General features: G+C 24.8%; 3 protein-coding genes across 3 annotated transcripts; 2 read left to right on the top strand and 1 right to left on the bottom strand.

The window, feature by feature from the left end:
* Nucleotides 1-6,284: 6,284 nt before the first annotated feature.
* On the top strand, nucleotides 6,285-7,469 carry OCT59_017700 (uncharacterized protein; the record flags this gene model as incomplete). Its single annotated transcript, XM_066137656.1, has 7 exons — nucleotides 6,285-6,369; nucleotides 6,817-6,861; nucleotides 6,933-6,971; nucleotides 7,036-7,089; nucleotides 7,174-7,239; nucleotides 7,319-7,375; nucleotides 7,459-7,469. The coding sequence occupies 7 exons, from the start codon at nucleotides 6,285-6,287 to the stop codon at nucleotides 7,467-7,469; spliced, it is 357 nt and encodes a 118-aa protein (XP_066004211.1).
* Nucleotides 7,470-9,965: 2,496 nt separating this feature from the next.
* On the bottom strand, nucleotides 9,966-11,843 carry OCT59_017699 (uncharacterized protein; the record flags this gene model as incomplete). The annotated part of the gene is made up of 5 exons (XM_066137655.1): nucleotides 9,966-10,116; nucleotides 10,193-10,231; nucleotides 10,318-11,203; nucleotides 11,298-11,373; nucleotides 11,647-11,843. The coding sequence occupies 5 exons, from the start codon at nucleotides 11,841-11,843 to the stop codon at nucleotides 10,103-10,105; spliced, it is 1,212 nt and encodes a 403-aa protein (XP_066004210.1). The 3' UTR covers nucleotides 9,966-10,102.
* A 2,984-nt stretch (nucleotides 11,844-14,827) lies between these two features.
* Nucleotides 14,828-16,232, top strand: OCT59_017698 (uncharacterized protein; the record flags this gene model as incomplete). Its single annotated transcript, XM_025330098.2, has 3 exons — nucleotides 14,828-15,453; nucleotides 15,837-16,018; nucleotides 16,111-16,232. 3 exons carry the CDS (start codon nucleotides 14,828-14,830, stop codon nucleotides 16,230-16,232), a joined length of 930 nt encoding a protein of 309 aa, XP_025184820.2.
* Between the last annotated feature and the right edge of the window lie 1,297 nt (nucleotides 16,233-17,529).

The following is a 17,529-nucleotide window of genomic DNA, read 5'->3' as shown; positions in this document are numbered from 1 at the left end:
CTAGGTAACAGAAGCCCAGAAACTGTTGGCAAATTACTCGTTGATGTCGTTTAGATAACTAATTTGAATTTGTAAGATTCTTTGTAGGAATCGGCAATATATGAATAATTTTGTAAAGGGGATTATTACGATTACTGCGCCACGCGATTTTAAAATTTATCACGAACAACAACAAAAAAATCATAAATATCATATTAAAATATCAAGTTATTCAACAGATTATATTATAAAATTATAAGTTTTAATTATTAATAACTCGTGTTAGTGCATAATGTCGTAATTCGGCCCAATTTTGCCAGTGCGGTCTGGGGTAGTTAAATTTCACTGATTACATTATTGTCATTATGTGTCATTGTTGTCACGCCCCTGTGTAATTTTACGCTGAAACCGGAACAAAAAGCTTACGTTAATAACCCATCATGAGATTCCAGAACCACTTTTTTTTAACTTAAATAAAGAAGATAAAGAAGATATCGCAATTAATGGCTGTCATTATGTGTCATTGTTGTCGCGCTTCGCTTCAACTTAGAAATTTTAAAATGTTTCTAATTTAGGAATAATACATATATACTAAATTCTTGATAATATAAGGTGCAAGTTATTTATTTAATTATATTATCGCATGGCCCAATAGGATCGATGGTATTTATAAATAAAAATAAATTAAATTATACAAAATAAGCGCCAAAATAGAAAGATTTTTTTACTTGCCAAATCTGTTCAAATAGCTGGAAACTGTCTGCCTAAAAAAATTTCCGATTTCCTTATAAAAAAGTGATGTTCGTTAAATTAAAAAAAAAATTGATTACTTCTGAATCCCGTTCAAAAACCTGAAAAAACAGAAGGTCGCTTAATGTTTTAATGTTTTGTTGAAAAATAAAGGAAAATTTGGACCCTTTACGAAATTTCCTATCATGGTTTTTTTTTTAGAAAGTTTTAGAATTCCAACTCGTAAAAATTATCTATGGCTCTAGAACGAAATTTGGCCGGATTCCTATAAGATAAAATAAAAAGCATTATATAACTTTTTTTTGAAAACTAATCACACCTCATCTAAAGATACTGATGAAGTCACCTAAAAAGAGAAAAAAAAGAAAAAATAAACTTATTATAGTAAAAAAAATCACCTCCAAGAATTGAACTTGGACACAATAATTGTGGAACCAACGGTGATGGATTATCATTGTTGAGTTGATAAGTTATTAAGGAGAGAACTCAACAAAGGAACAAAATAAAGGGTATCACATGTGAAGAATAAAAATTACATGAGATAGATCAAATGATCAATAAAGGGTAAATTTTTACAAAACAAAGAATCTCTCTGACACCAATTAGCGTGGTGCAATGCTTTATGGGTGATGCAAATGATCCCCTGGCCAAGTAATTCACAGTTGACCAAAAGTATTATGTTTCCATGCTATATTTTGTAAGCAATGGACCTAGCTTGTCCATTTACTGATTGCATTCAGTACCTTCTGTAAAGAAGGCTAGTACTGATTCATTTCATCAGGAATTTGATTATAAAGTAACAATTTTACTTCTGCTAAGCTTAGATTATCAGAATGAAATGCAATGTTACTTTGATCTTTCACTTCATGTAAAAATTCAACATCATGAAGTACATAATATTAAATTATTTAATTAGATAGGAGTTGCATAGGATCAACTGTTGTTTCTTTTGGGAGTTTTTAAGGGCATTTTTTTTTTGACTGTTAAATCAATATTATATTTGAAAAAATGAAGAAAAGATGTAAGAAACATTTATTATAGAATGAGTAAATTCATAAAGAAAATTAAGAAAATGAAGAAGAGAATCAAGAATGAAAGAAGAATTGATAAAGTAGGAGAATATTGGGGATAATATGGAAGGTAGTAAGAGAGATAGAAATGTTTAAAAATGAAAGATTTGAAATAAGAAAATATTCAAAAAGAGAGAGATTTGATAGATGAAGTGGATGAAGGAGAAGATAGAGATTTGAAAGAGAGAGATTTAAAGAAAGAAAAAAGAATGTATTAATTATGGATTTTAAATAAATGGTTCGGTTTGGAAATGATAAGGATAGCATTTGTCAATAGGAATATTATTTAAAGGAGTAATAATGAAATTTGGGCACATTTGATAAGACATTTTGTATTATAAAAAAATTTGAAAATTTGAAAAATTTGATTTGAAATTTGATTTTGTATATTTGAAAGTTTGAGGGTATATATATATTTTTAAAAACCTTTTGAATACTTAGTGACTCTTAAAAAAAATTTAGATCATGTATGAGTCACTTCTATTACATCAATTAATTTATAGCTTAATGATGATTAATAATGTATAATTGTGGCTTATAATACATATGATTTATGATATTGTGCAATTTGTGCAATTATTAAATTATATATCATTTGACTAATATTTTATATTGCTTAAGCAGAAATTATAATTATAAAAAATACTATCAATTTATTGATTTTATAAAATCTATTTAACTAACAAATTAACAGTAAACATAAAGCAAGAGAGTTATTTTTTGAATTAAATTTAATATGAAGGATTTACTCAAGTTTATTAATAATAATTTTTAAATGTTTCGCGTAATATGAATTGTAAAATTTTATTTTTTTTTATAAGATTTTAATAAATAAATAATTTATACAGAAATACTTCATAATAATACATTAAAAACAAAAAATCTAGATCTTTTATGATATACTACAAAAAGTTCCGGATATCAACGAGATAATTAACCCCTTGGTAAAAAAAAAGTTTGCTATACTTTAAGTGACGTCACAATTAGTTAATCAAAATTTAAAATCATGATTTAACCCGAAGAAAAAAAAAAATTTTATTAAAATACGCCTATTAGTCAATTATTATTAATATTTTTATTTTTTTCTGGAATCTTGTTTTTAATCTTTACATGCATGATATTTCTTATCATTTCTTTCTCATTGACTTTTTTTCTTTGTTTTTTCTTTGTTTTAATATATAAAGATATTAATTTTAGATTTATTGATAAAATATAATATATAAAAAAATTATTTAAATTACAAACAAAGAAACCGCGTAAAATATTTTACTATTCTTAACCTTAGCGTTAGCTTTTAAATAATTTACTTATAAATATAATTTTAAAATCCATCTAAATTAAGAAAACTAACCATCAGGAATCACCAATTCATCTTGATCTTTTGAATGAAGGTTTGGATTATTATATATTTCGTCATCATCTATTAGAGGACAAAAATATTTAGTTTAAAAATTGCAAAATTAAAAATTTATGGCATAAATTTTACTCATCATTAACTGATCCTTTCGTTTGTCGCATTATTTCTTTTTTATGATCATTTTGAATACCTATATTTTTAAATAATTAATAAATAACTTACCACGGTTTAAATACCTTAGATAATCGGATCATAGTACCTAAATCAAAAAAATGTGTTACCCGATTCCAAAACGGGTATTGCCCGTTTATACCCGTTTAACTGTTTGTTAGATATGGCCCGGGTATTACTCGGACAAAAACCTCAATAAATATATTAATTAAGATATTTATCAAATATAAGAAGTCTTTTAGAAAGTATTGCTAAAACTCACCAGTAGTAGTGATCATCAACACATCACCTAACTCTGGCCGAAATTTCGTGGTGACTAGTAACGATTACGACATTCATGATATACAAACATTAATTCTGGCCGGCATTAAAATTCTGGCCAGAGTTAACATCTTAATTCTGGCAAATTTTATGAAGCAATTACCCGAGGCCCGAGGGTATATACAGTATATGTCAACGTAAAATGGATACAAAACGGGCATTACCCATTTTTGCCTGTTTGTTATTCCATAACCCGGATACTCATAAATACCCGGATTGTATCCCAGCTCTATTTCATATACTTTTTACAGGGAGATAATGTGGTTGTTATTCTCAGAAAAAGCAAACATCTGGAAGAAAATGTTGAGGCAGTAAAAGTTAATCTTAGTTATTAAGAATTGTCCTGAAATTAGACAAATTACTAATTCAATTGAAATTATTAGTGGTAGATATAAATTTAGTATCGCTCTTACACTTACTGTACTAATATGATTTAATAAAATTTCTTCGTTTAAAGGAAATGATAGATTATTTTTGGCCCAATTTCCGTTTAAGGTAATAATAGGTTAACATAAATTTGTTACCAAATAAAATGGTATGATAATAGTTAATTATCAAAAGCCTCTTGTCTTAGTTAAGATATAGATATGATAAATTGAATTAAATCCAACTTTTATTAATAAATTAAATAAACAAATAGTATTAGGATATTGTAAGTTGTTAAAAATGCATTAATGATTAAATAATTTGCTAATAATAATATTTATTGTTTTATATTTGCTCGATATTTTGGATAATTCACAAAAAACTCATGACCATCAGGATTTTCTTTAAGAATTTTACGCAAATGGTGGATGATTTTTAGGATCATTTTATAGAGCGCTCATCGAATAGATATAGCCATAAATAATGCTATCCAGATATACCCATGTATTATTGTCTTATACTATTAAATATTTGTCTCCAACTATAATAATATTTATCTCCGAATTTTTTTTTAAAAAAGTTTCATTGAGTAAAGAAAATTAGTTGAATTTTAATTTTTACAAGCTCATTATGTCGTGAAAAAGGCAATAAAATTTTGCCTGAAAAATATGTTATTGTATTATAATTTCGAAATGTTATACAGATAAAACTTTATAATCAAAGAATTTTTAATTTTCGATTTTTCATTCGAATCTTCAAATTTGGCTCATTTAAAAATCAATTGCAATAAAAGACAATCATTATCACAAATACGGCAATTGAAATTTTATTTTACTATGAATTTAAAGGTGTTTCCATTTTTTGGGTTCTATGATGATTTGTTAAGATTGGTTTCTTTCCAAAAACATCTTCAAAATTAAATTTACAGAAAATAATTCTAGTCTATAATAGCTTAACTTTAACGTCTTTTGTACCTTTGTAGTTTTTACATCAAAAAAGAATAATGGAAGATCCAAGTTGCCGGTAATGACATTTTTTTGTATGATCAGATGATGATCATCATTTTGTTTACAATGCAGCACATGACAGGAGACAATATTAAAATTTTGGTGGTTGCACAACTTATTTGTTTAGGAGGCTTTATTTTTTTTTTGCATTATTAAAAATAATTTGTTTTTTTACAAAAATGTCTAATGTTAGGGAAGAATTAATACGAGCAGTATTTAGTAGATCATATACATCAATTGATTATAATATTTACGTTAACTTTTATGAACAAACCGAATTTCGTAAACAATTCGTTCTTGCTGATAATTCTATTACAGAAGAAGATAAAACTGTAGCAATAAGAATAATTAATAAAAATTATGACCGAAATAAACTTATTTATAATAAAGGAACAAGAAGAGTTTGTGAAAATTGTAACCAAAAATGTTTAGCTACATTATATTGTGAATATTGTGTTCGAAATTATTTAAAATATAATTTTTCAAATTGGACTTCTGGAAATAATGTTATTGATAATTTAATAAAAAATTGTCAAATGGAAACACTTACATCAAATGCTATTATTGAATGGATCCCATATAATAATTTAGAAAATATTAAATATCTGACAAAAGGTGGATTCTCAGAGATTTATACAGCAGATTGGATTGATGGTGGATATGAAGAATGGAATTCTAAAGAACAACAATTAATGAGATTTGGAACTCATGCTGTAATACTTAAAGAATTAAAAAATGTTGAAAATGCAAGTCAAAGTTGGTTTGAAGAGGTTTGTAAGTTAAAAATATTTAAAGAACTTAAAATTTAAAATTTAATTATTAATGATAAAATTTATTATTTTAAAGGCTAAATCACATTTAACTTTAAGCAACAAATATGCATCTATTGTTCAATGTTTTGGTTTAACACAAAATCCATTAAATGGAAATTATTTACTTGTAATGAGGAAGTTTAATATTAATTTAAGAGACTATTTACAACAAAATCATAATCAACTTACATGGAATGAAAGAATTAAAATTACTTTTTTGATAATTGATGCACTTTATTTTATTCATAAAGTGAATTCAATTCATAGAGATTTGCATTCTGGAAATATATTATATTCACAGCTTAAAGATTTTTGGCGGATTAGTGATCTTGGATTTTGTGGTCCCGCAGACAAACCATCAACGAGTATATATGGAAATCTTCCCTATATAGCTCCTGAAGTTATTAACGGAAAAGGTTATACTTTTAGTTCTGATATTTATAGTATTGCAATGCTCATGTGGGAAATTTCATTTGGACAACCTCCATTTATGAATTATGAACATGATTATATTTTTGCAATTGATATCATTGATGGTATAAGACCAAAAATTGTATCAGAAATTCCTTTGGAATATAAAAGTTTAATGGAGCAATGTTGGGACGCTAATCTACTAAAAAGACCTGATACTAATACGCTTCACAATAAAATTATAGAAATTAAATCATATTATCAGAATAATCCAAATGAATTACCTCAATTAATAACAAAAATAGATAAAAAAACAAGCAATATTTTAAGTAGTAAACTATTTACAAGTAAAATTCATAAATTTGAAAATCTACCCGAACCAAAAAATGCAACAGAAGGTATACTTTTTTAATGTTTATTAACTATTTAATTTTTTTTCTTTAACATTATAATTAATGATACCTTTTTTAATTAAATAATAATAGAACAAAAAGGTAATATAAAGTTAATAATTTTATTGTATAAATCCTTTAATTAAATATATTGAGATAATCTTTTTTTTTTTTAAATAGCATTTTATATCAGTAGATCAAATGATTTTAGTCTTTCTGATAATAGTAAGTATTTATTAAAATAATATTGAATTTTTATAAAAATATAATACTCTATTGATTGGTTTTCATTATAGCTAGTAATCATAGTAAATCAAGTAAAATTAACTTTAAAGGTAATTTATTTTTATATTAAAGTTTATTATGAATAAATACTAATTTATATCTTAATTACTATAGATAATGATAGTAAAGAATCATCCAGATTATTTAAAAAATTGAAAATGGAGAATGGTAAAAACCTTAAATATTTAATTATAATTTTCGTTTGAAGATAAGAATGAATATTTTATTAAATTTTGATTTATTTTATAATAGTAGACGTACAAAATGACTATGATAAGAGAGAAATAATGCAACAACGATCAAATATTAGTATTAATGGTAAGTAGAATAAATTATTATTTATAATAATGATAGAGTATTATTATTCTAATTTATCTTATTTACTGTATATTAATAGATGAAGTACAAAATAATCCAAATCTTCATTCAGAAGATAAAGATAAAACTCCCGATGGTTTGTTTATAATTTAAATATTTTTTTAATAAAATTAAAATAATAAAATATATTTATTTACTAATGTAAATTATTTCTTTTAGACGGATTTTAAATTAATTTTCAATCAATTCCCAGTAAATAGTTTTTGTATAAATTTGTGCCAAATGGGCTCATCCATATATAATTGGCTCTAGATTGGCTTAAATTTGGATTATTTTTTGCATAAATTTAAGCTAATTTTGAGCCAATGAGCCCGTTTGGTACAAATTTATACAAAAACTATTTACTGGGATTTGAAAGCAGAATTCATTTTCAATATTTATTATCTTATATTCTTATTTTGAAATTATTTAAACACTGAGATTAGAGTAGTAAAAAAAGATTCTTAGTTTGTAATTTAAATAATTCAATTCTCTATTTTTTTTAATAGGACTTTTCAATTATTAAATAAAGATAATTATAAATTATTATAAAATATTATGTGTAAAAGTAATTCTGTAACAACGCATTAGTATTTTACAATAAAAAATAATTTATAAATCATTCATTTGATTATTATTTTACGTTATGAAATGTAAAATATTCAAATGCTGATATTACAAGTAATAAAAAAATATTTATTGTACTCCGGAATATGAAGTTTTTCGATATTGTGCGCAGAAAAACAAGTTTCTAACGACGTAATTATGCCCTTATGAAACGGTTACCAACCTTAGAAAACATAAAACAAATAGAAAACCCAACACAAGCAAGTAGAAAATGAAAATAAATTTATTACCGATCACCATAAAGTTTCTAAAGTATTGAAATTTATTGATTTCAGAAGAGTTGAGGGACAAGTTTTGACCGACATCATTGACCCATAATTTTAGATGTTTATCGGTAAAAAGTAAGGTCAAGTAATTTCAACATAAATTATATTCGAGGAGTACAAATATTAAATTGTTCTAATTACGTTTGGGATGAGTTGGCACATGGATTAAAACTTATTATTGAAGATAATGGAAAAATCGTTTACTATTCTCTAAATAACATTATGGCATAATGTTAGGACGAAAATGATACTAGAAGGTAAAGCATTTTGAATGGGATGTTATTATTGAGAAAAATTGTACATATGCTTGGGTTGGAGTATGTTCATCAGAAAATTTTAATTATGAAACTTTTGCAAGGAACTCAATCAACTAGGTTCCGGTGATTATTGTTGTAATTCTGGTAATTATATAAAGAATTATTATCCATTATTCATAAAAGAACTTGCGCTTTTACGGTCAATGGTACAAAATATCCAGAAGTATCAGCATGAAATAATTTACTATCAAAGCTTTATCCAGTGGCATCATTATGTTATCCTAATGTATCCTATAGTAAAATTTTCCTTCCTTTCCAGGATAGCACGATCAGCATAACAACCAATTACAAGAAATATATGAAGATCACCTGATATCATTAACTATATAGCGTGATCTGTATAATGGTGTCAATAAGCATCGGATTACAAATTTTTAAAAAGAGAACTCATACTATCTTTTTCTGGTTTAGTTAAATTGGAATTTTAATAATAAAATACTTTTATTTAATTACTTAATTTAGTTAATAAAGATTATGCAAAGTAATTGTATATTGAAAAAAAATTCCATGATTATTTTTATGGTCATATTAGCTTAATTTTATGATGAAAATGAAAAAAAAATTTTAGATAATTTTTTTTTTAAAAAAAATATACAATAATAATAAATTACAATTGTTTTTAGTTATTTCATTTAACTAACTTATTAAAGATAGTTTAAAATCACTATCCCACAATTTTCACAAAAAAGAAAAATACTGATTTTCTTTTTCTATTGTCTTACATTCGGACTTTTCCTTTTTATATATAAATCGATCATATCATTATCAGTAACAATGTGCTATAATTAGAATCATGTTAAAATTGTTAGATTAAAAAATTTTATTATTCAATTAGTTTAGTTGCTTTAAATCTATCTATATAAAACTGAAAGAAATATTTCACCATTATTATATTAAGGAAATTCATATTAATGAATGAATTCAGTTGTAATATAATTCATCATTAAAATAGGTAATATTCATAAAAATTTCAACCTGCTTGTAAATAAAAAAATAATTATGATAAAACAATAAATTATTAAAATTTCCATCTATTTTAATATCATTTTTCCTAATAAAAAGAAATTTTATTATAAAACAAATTGTTATTAATGACATATTAATTATTTTCTTAAAAATTTAAAAATATAATAATTTAATAACGTCAAAAGTAGTTATGCTCAAAGATACTGTAATTATCTTATAATTACCACTGCTTCAATTGTTACAAGCTCCAGCTCAAACACGTTAAACGAATTTTCTATATTCACTATATTATTTTTCCCAATGATGGTTTACTTTTTCCTTACTAATGGGTCGCATTCATTTTACTGACAATTATTTTACTGACCCTATAATCGTTTTTCTTGATAGGTTTTTGGCCTCCCTTTGAGTTTGATAACTTTATAATAAGATTAACATAAAATATAATGTAATTTTTTACTTTGTTAGAATTTTAAAACATCATACATGCAATGCAATTCATTATATTTATTTTTCATATAATTATAAATACTTTATTTAATCATAAAAAATATATTCCAATAAAATATCATACTGTAGTAATGTTAAAAAAAATATATAGTAGTAAATAATAAAGAAATTTATACCCAAGATCCCTTTCCTTTCTTCAATTCAGTTACTTTTATCTATAAGTGAAAAATAAATTATTAAATAATATTATTAATAAAATAAATCATATAAAAGGTTAATGTATATAAGTACCTAGGTCTAGTTTGGTAAAATCTATTGCTTCTATTGATTCTATAATATATATAAAAAATAAGTATATACATCAAATAAAATATTTAAAGAATGCTTTTGTAAAGTTAAATTAAGAAATTAATTACCTGAATATTCTCCAAATGAATTATCATCATCCTTGTTATCAATAGCATTTTTTGGTTTTGGAAGATTTTTAAAATCTAAAAGTCTACTCGTGTAAACTGCTTGAGGATTTGTAGTATATGAAAGAGTAGGTCCATTATATAATAATGAAGAAGAAGTTAACTTCTCATTAATTTTATCTACTTCTTCAATTTGCTTTTTGATTTCAGTTTCATTATCATAATATGATCCTTCCCATAAATTGTGTAATAAACTTGATAATTTTTTTGCTTTAGGTCGTTTTAAAGGATCAGCATCCCAACATTGTTTAATTATGTTTAGAATTAATTGAGGAATTTTATAATTTGATTTTGGCCTAAGTCCTTGACAAATGCTAATAGCTAAAAATTTATCATGAACAATATCATGGTAAGGAGGGAGCCCTGTACAAACTTCATACACAATAATTCCAAATCCATAAATATCGCTTTCTTGAGTATATCCTTTTCCTCTTAGAACTTCTGGTGCTACATAGGGTAATACTCCATATAATTCTTTACATTCATTTTGGGATGATTTTACATTCACTGGTCGACATAATCCCAAATCAGTAATGAAAGTATAATCGTCATCTTTTAATATATTACCACAATGAAAATCACGATGAATTAACCCTTTTTGATGAATATACTCAAGGCCTTTTGCAATTGTTTTTAAAATATCCAACTTTTCAAACCATTTTGTTGTTTTAAAACTATTATTTAAATGTTGTCTTAAACTACCATCTTTTGCATATCCCATTACCATCATAAAATTTTTAGATTCTGGATCTTTAGTAATGCCAAAACACCGTGATGTTAAACTAGGTTTACCATAATCCTCTTTTGAAAAAAAACTATGTATTCCAATCTAAAAAAGAATCCATAATAACAATAATTAATAGATAGTTTAACATTTATAATAGGACAATATCTTGAAATTATATACAAAATAAGTAACTTACTTCTATTAAAAAATCGGATGTAATATCTTGAGAATTATTTAAACATTTTAAAATAACTGGAAAATTCTCATATTGCCTACAATAATATTTAATTCTTATCCATTTATTATTTTCAAAATCCCAACTTTCTATAAATCCATCTTTCCAAATTGCTTTATAAATAATTCCAAATCCTCCTTTTGTCAAGTATTCAACATTTTCAAATCTATCATATTCAATCCATTCTAAAACTCCCCTATAATTTTTAGCGTTAAGTTGTACTTTTTGAATAAACTTATCAATTTTATGATTTCCACTAGTCCAATTTTTAAAATTTTTCTGAAAAGTCTTAGCATTACATGACATACACCAACTATTAAATTTACTTACATAAGCAGTATTAGGCTGCTTACATTCTATGCATAAACCATTTTTTATATAACGTATTTTAAATTTTTTATTGAATATTAACTTATCAATTAACAAAATTTGTTTTTTAGTTAGGTTCTTATGATCAAAATCTTTTATTTGCTCAAATATATCATCAGTAAGTATAAATTCTTCCATATTGGATTAATAAATGTGACTTCAATTTTACGTCTAGACAGAAAAAAAGATTTTTTTTTTTTAGAAAAAAAAAACGCCTTTTAAAACGTATTACAGTTACACAGCAGCGATTGACAAAATCATTTTTATTTAGGTCAAAACAATAAAATGTTCAATAAGTCAGCTGATGATCACAAAAATCACAGATTATTAAGAATTTCCTTTTTTATAAATCCCAAACAAAAATACTTGTTTCACAAAAAAACTAGAAATGCGTCTAACACCAGGGACTCCGTCCCTGGACAACCTTGTCAGTAATGCTCAATAATTTAATGGACAATTGTCATTTGTTTAATTAAAATATAATAAAATCATAAGTGAAGATGAAAGAAAATAAAATAAAAATAAATAAAAATAAAAAGTGAATTAAAAAATAATAAAAAAATATTTACATCAATTTCATTGTTATTTCCCAACGAAAATTTACAATTATTTACTGATAGAACTTGGCTATTTGTTAGTTTTGGGATATAACATGGTGTTGAAGGGTCAATTGGATAAAAAATAGTTATGTTGAATGCTTGTATTGAATCATTTTCATTTAATTTTGTTATGCCAGTTATGCCAGTTGCATAACCAATAAAGAATTTGGCGCAGTAGATTCCTTATAATTTGTAATATATAATTAACATATGAAATGTTTATGTAAAATTATATTTTGTATTCTATTATTATATAATAAAATAATAAAAATTTGTTTGATTGTCTAAAAGATAAATTTGACAAGTATATAATAAATTTATTAGTAATTGTTTGGGATTTTGTTGATTAGCTAATAAATTTTCAAATGAAAATATATTTGCCATCATTTTAATCATTGTATAAAATAAATAAAATAAAATAAAATAATTTTTTTATTAAATAAAAACTATGGTACGTTTTTTAACTTTTTTCATAAAGATTAACAAAAAATCAGTAATTGTATAAGATTGAAATTTTTATTCACGTAGATCATCAGTAAAAATGTTCTAAATTTTAATTGGTTAATTTTAAAATAATTGATATTCTATGGTAAATATTTAATAATAATTATTGTAACTATTGAATAATAAAAAACAAAAATATTTTATTTGGTAATGTAATATTTTTTTTAAAAAAAAGCCAAAATTAATAAATCAAGTGACATTTGTTTATGTACAGTAGATTATTAAAAATTTCAATTTACGAAAAAAAAAATAATAAAATAATTTATTATATTTATTGTACAAAAAAATTAGAAAATATATTTATTGAAAATAATTTTCTTTTTTAAAAAAAAAAATAAAAAAAATGATATTTAATTTTCATAATATAATTTGTATGAATTTTTTCTTGGACCTTTAATAATGGTACTTAATTTATTGATTAATAAAAATAATCATCATACGGAAAAATTTTTATTTTTTTATGTATGTAGATCATCAAAAATTCATGATTCTATTTTTTGATGGTCCAAATTAACTTACAACGAAAGTGGCACAGGAAGCTCTAAATCGCAATTTTATTCTTTTGATGTCAAAGAGGCATAAGCATATGCATTATGATTATGATTATGATTTGTCTACAACAACTCGTACTTGTACTCGTGATCTAATCATAAAGCATTAAGTATTATTATAAAACGCAACTCAAATTTTTATTTGAGCTTTTCCAAAATTGATCAAAAAACATATCAACTCTTGACGATCATTTACAACACTATCCAAATTATGTGGAAAAATGGATAAATTTGGAAATGATCTGATCACTTATACCTCTCTTCTACGTAAAACAACAAAAGTTTGGGAATTTAAAAGAATCTTTTTAGTAGATCGAGATTTAATTCATTTAAAAAATATGTTTACGTACGAAATGATATTAGTTCTATTTTTATATTTCTTTTTTTCTTAATTGATCGAACCACATGAACAAAACATGAAATTCTTAGACTTATAACATTCTTAAATAACCTTGATATATTATTATAATAAGTCTAAGTCTTGCGTTTAGCTAAATGTTTCATAATGTAAATATGATGTAAACGTTTTGATAGGACATTAATCTTTCTATTTTTAGATCTCATACATCGAAGATAGTGACATAAATAAAAATTATGTTAGCCACAGTTACTTTGTCGATTTACTAAATCAGTAATCTAATTTTATTTGTAACCAAACCCTTAACCATAAAATATCCTTAAATGGAAGCACTGAAATGAATTACAAAATAAATTTTTTTTTTTTCTAAAGAAAAAAGAAACTTTAAAAAATGATGAGAGGATATTCATTAGGAGAAGATCTTAAAATTATTAATTATATAATCCAAAGTATAGTGACGTAGAAATTTTATGTAAGGATGAAAAGAAATTATACAATATGGTTGTAGAACAATTTAGGCTGCGAGATCTGAAATGTTTGAGAAAACTCTTGAATCGGAGTGATTTAAGTGTATCAGAATAACACAATTTTATCATATTCATTATTTAAATCTATATTTATTACAGTTTTTAGATTTCTGTGTACGTTGTGATTACTAAGTGATTATAATTACGGAACATCTGGTTTTGTCCGGTAAAAGTCTTGTAATTTTATTTTAATAAGTAATTTGTATGGGTAGTAGAATTCTGAAAATGGCGATAAGTAAATTAGAGCGAGCGTTATGGAATAAAAAATACACAGCAGGTTTTATTAATTAATTTATCGGTCAGTCGCATGATCCAACTCCAATTAATGCAATTGTTTACCAGCATAAATTGACATATCTAATCCTTCAAGAATGTGTACATCAGGCAGGTCTCGCTGGATAATAATAATGTACTCCAATTTTTAACCGGTGTAGGTCGATTCTTCTCCTTCATATTTTTTCCCATGGGAATTGTGCAACATGGCACAAATGCAAACAAATACAAATTAAGTATTTAAATTCCTAAAATATAATCATTTATATATTTTCATTTTCTTTTAAAATTTTTTTTTTTTAAAAAAAAAATGACGAGAGGATATTTATTAGAAAAAGATTTAAGCTTATTAATAAATAATCCAAAATATAGTGATATAGAAATTTTATGTGAGGATGAAAAGAAATTATATGGTTGTAGAGCAATTTTAGCAGCAAGATCTGAAGTATTTGTCAGATTACTTTATAATGGAATGAAAGAAAATTATGAAACCAAAATTTCTTTTCCAAAGATTAATTCTGTTGGTATGAAAATCATATTAGAATATACTTATACGGGTTCAATTAAAATAGAATCATTAAAAAAGGATAATATAATTGAAGCATTTTACGCTGCTGACTATTTTCAATTACCAGATCTTCAGGATTTTATTATGAAAACATTCAAAAATACTTTAGAAAAAAATTGTGATGATAATTATTCACCAGAATTACTATCTAAACTTGCGGAGAAAATTTTATTAACAGAAGATAATATTCTACTAAATTTATTGGTTGAAGCAGTAGCAATTATTCCATTAAACACCATTGAATTTGGTCGATTGTCTATTACAGGACTTAAATATCTTTTATCTTGTACACATGAAAAAGAAGAAACTCCCTTTGCAATCCCAGAATATGAAGTTTTTCGATATGGCGCTATCCTTGCAGCAAACAAGTTTCGAATGAAGCATATATTACTCTTATGGAACAGTTACTGATTTTAGAACAGATAAGACAAGAGAATCCAGTACAAATAGAAAATAAAATTTTTGTCAGTCACCAAAAAGTTGCTAAAGAGTTGGAGCCTTTAGTTAAATTAATTGATTTTAGGCGAATTAAAGGTCAAATATTAGTTCATATTATTGAGCCGCTTGGCATTACCCAATTGAAATTATTTTAAATGTTTATCGATATAATACATTATCATTTAATTCAGATTTAAATGATAACCGAGGAATGCCTAATTATGTTTATGATGAATCAGCATGTGATCAAAACTTATTATTGAGGATAATGGAACAGTTGTATATGCACTGAATGATTCTAATTAATATAAAGTGTTAGTGCTAAAGTGGTTTTAGGAAATAAAGGTGTTTTTGAATGGGATGTTATTATTGAGAAATCCTGTAGAAGTGCTGCTGTTGGAGTATGTGCATCAAAAAATTTTAATTATGAAACTTTGGCAGGGAATCAAACTACTGGATGGGTATTAGGTTCCATTGGTTATTGTTGTAATTTTGGTAATTATATAGAAAATTATTGTCCATTATTCGGAGATGGCACAAAAATCACTGTTCATTTAGATATGAATAAAGAACTTGCGCTTTTACAGTCAATGGAAAAAAATATCTGGAAGTATCAGCATGGAATAATTTACCATCAAAGCTCTATCCAGTAGTATCATTAATATCTCCTGGTCGATTTAGAATTCAACCTCATAAAAAAAATAATTAATTGAATAAAATTTTTTTATTGGAACTGAAAATGAGGACTTGAAAAAGATAATTCGAAAAACAATGTTAAATATACTCAAGTGATGTTATAGCTAATTAAAGATATTTTTTTAAAAGTTTTTTATGGCGATTAATTTAAATGTTTAGAATCATAACTATTGAAACTTACCTGAATATTATAAATATGATGTTAAAATAACTGATTGATTAATGTTTCTGCAACTAACAAATATTTTAATGTGCTAAATCAGGAAATAAATCCTTCTAAGCCACTAAGCCACATAATGGTGTAGTTAGCCGAAAAATAATTAGCCGCAACGTGATCCGGACCTGGCTCAGGCGTAGATCGTCTGGAATTCCAGTGGATTTTCTGCGATTAAACTGGCTCCGGATGATCAGCAATCAGGAATTCGTCTCCATTTTTTGGCTAACTACCATTATAAGCAAAATAACAAAGCCGATCAAAATATTTTGTCATTTGACAGCCGAGATTCGTTATGATTTTTGAACACTTAATTTATTATAGATTATATTATTGTTGAAATCTAATCTTTTATTCTTTGATAAAAAGACTATTATAAAATGGCTATCCATTTTTAGTTTGATTATATCTACTAATTAAGTAATTACTTTGTTAATTAAATTTCTAAATTTGTAAAATCGACTCTACACTTTATTTGTAAGATATACTGAATAGAATCACTGCTGAAATAAACTACAGAACCTTTCTTTCCTAAAGAAATTCAAAAATAATGAAGAAAATTCTTTAGAAAAAGATTTAAGGTTTACTAATAAATAATCTATAGTGATATAGAAATTTTATGTAATGAAAAGAAATTATATGGTTGTAGAATGATTTTGGCTACGAAATCTGAAATGTTTGGCAAATTACTTTATTATAGGATGAAAGAAGATAGTGAACCAAAAATTTCTTTTCCAACAATTAATTCCTCTGTTATGGGAACTATTTTAGAATACTTTTATACCGGATCAATTAAAGATGAAACCTTAACAAAATATAATATAATCGAACCTTTTGATGCTGCGGATTGTTTCCAATTACTAGACCTTCAAAAATCTGTTTTCATAAATAACTTAGAAAAGAATTATACAAATAATTATTTACAGAATTATTGTAATTTTTAGTCCATGTAATTCCATATGGATTGGTTCAGAAATATGTGGAATTTCATACATTCCCATATATCTTACATGGATCCAATATTTTAATATTCGAATCCGTAGATCTACGCCGAAAATACCATGTGTTTTGTCACAGGTACTCGGAAAATATTGAA

The sequence above is a fragment of the Rhizophagus irregularis genome, chromosome 26 (assembly GCF_026210795.1).
Source record: "Rhizophagus irregularis chromosome 26, complete sequence".
Classification (NCBI taxonomy): Eukaryota; Fungi; Glomeromycota; class Glomeromycetes; order Glomerales; family Glomeraceae; genus Rhizophagus; species Rhizophagus irregularis.
This window is presented reverse-complemented; position numbering and strand designations above follow the sequence as displayed.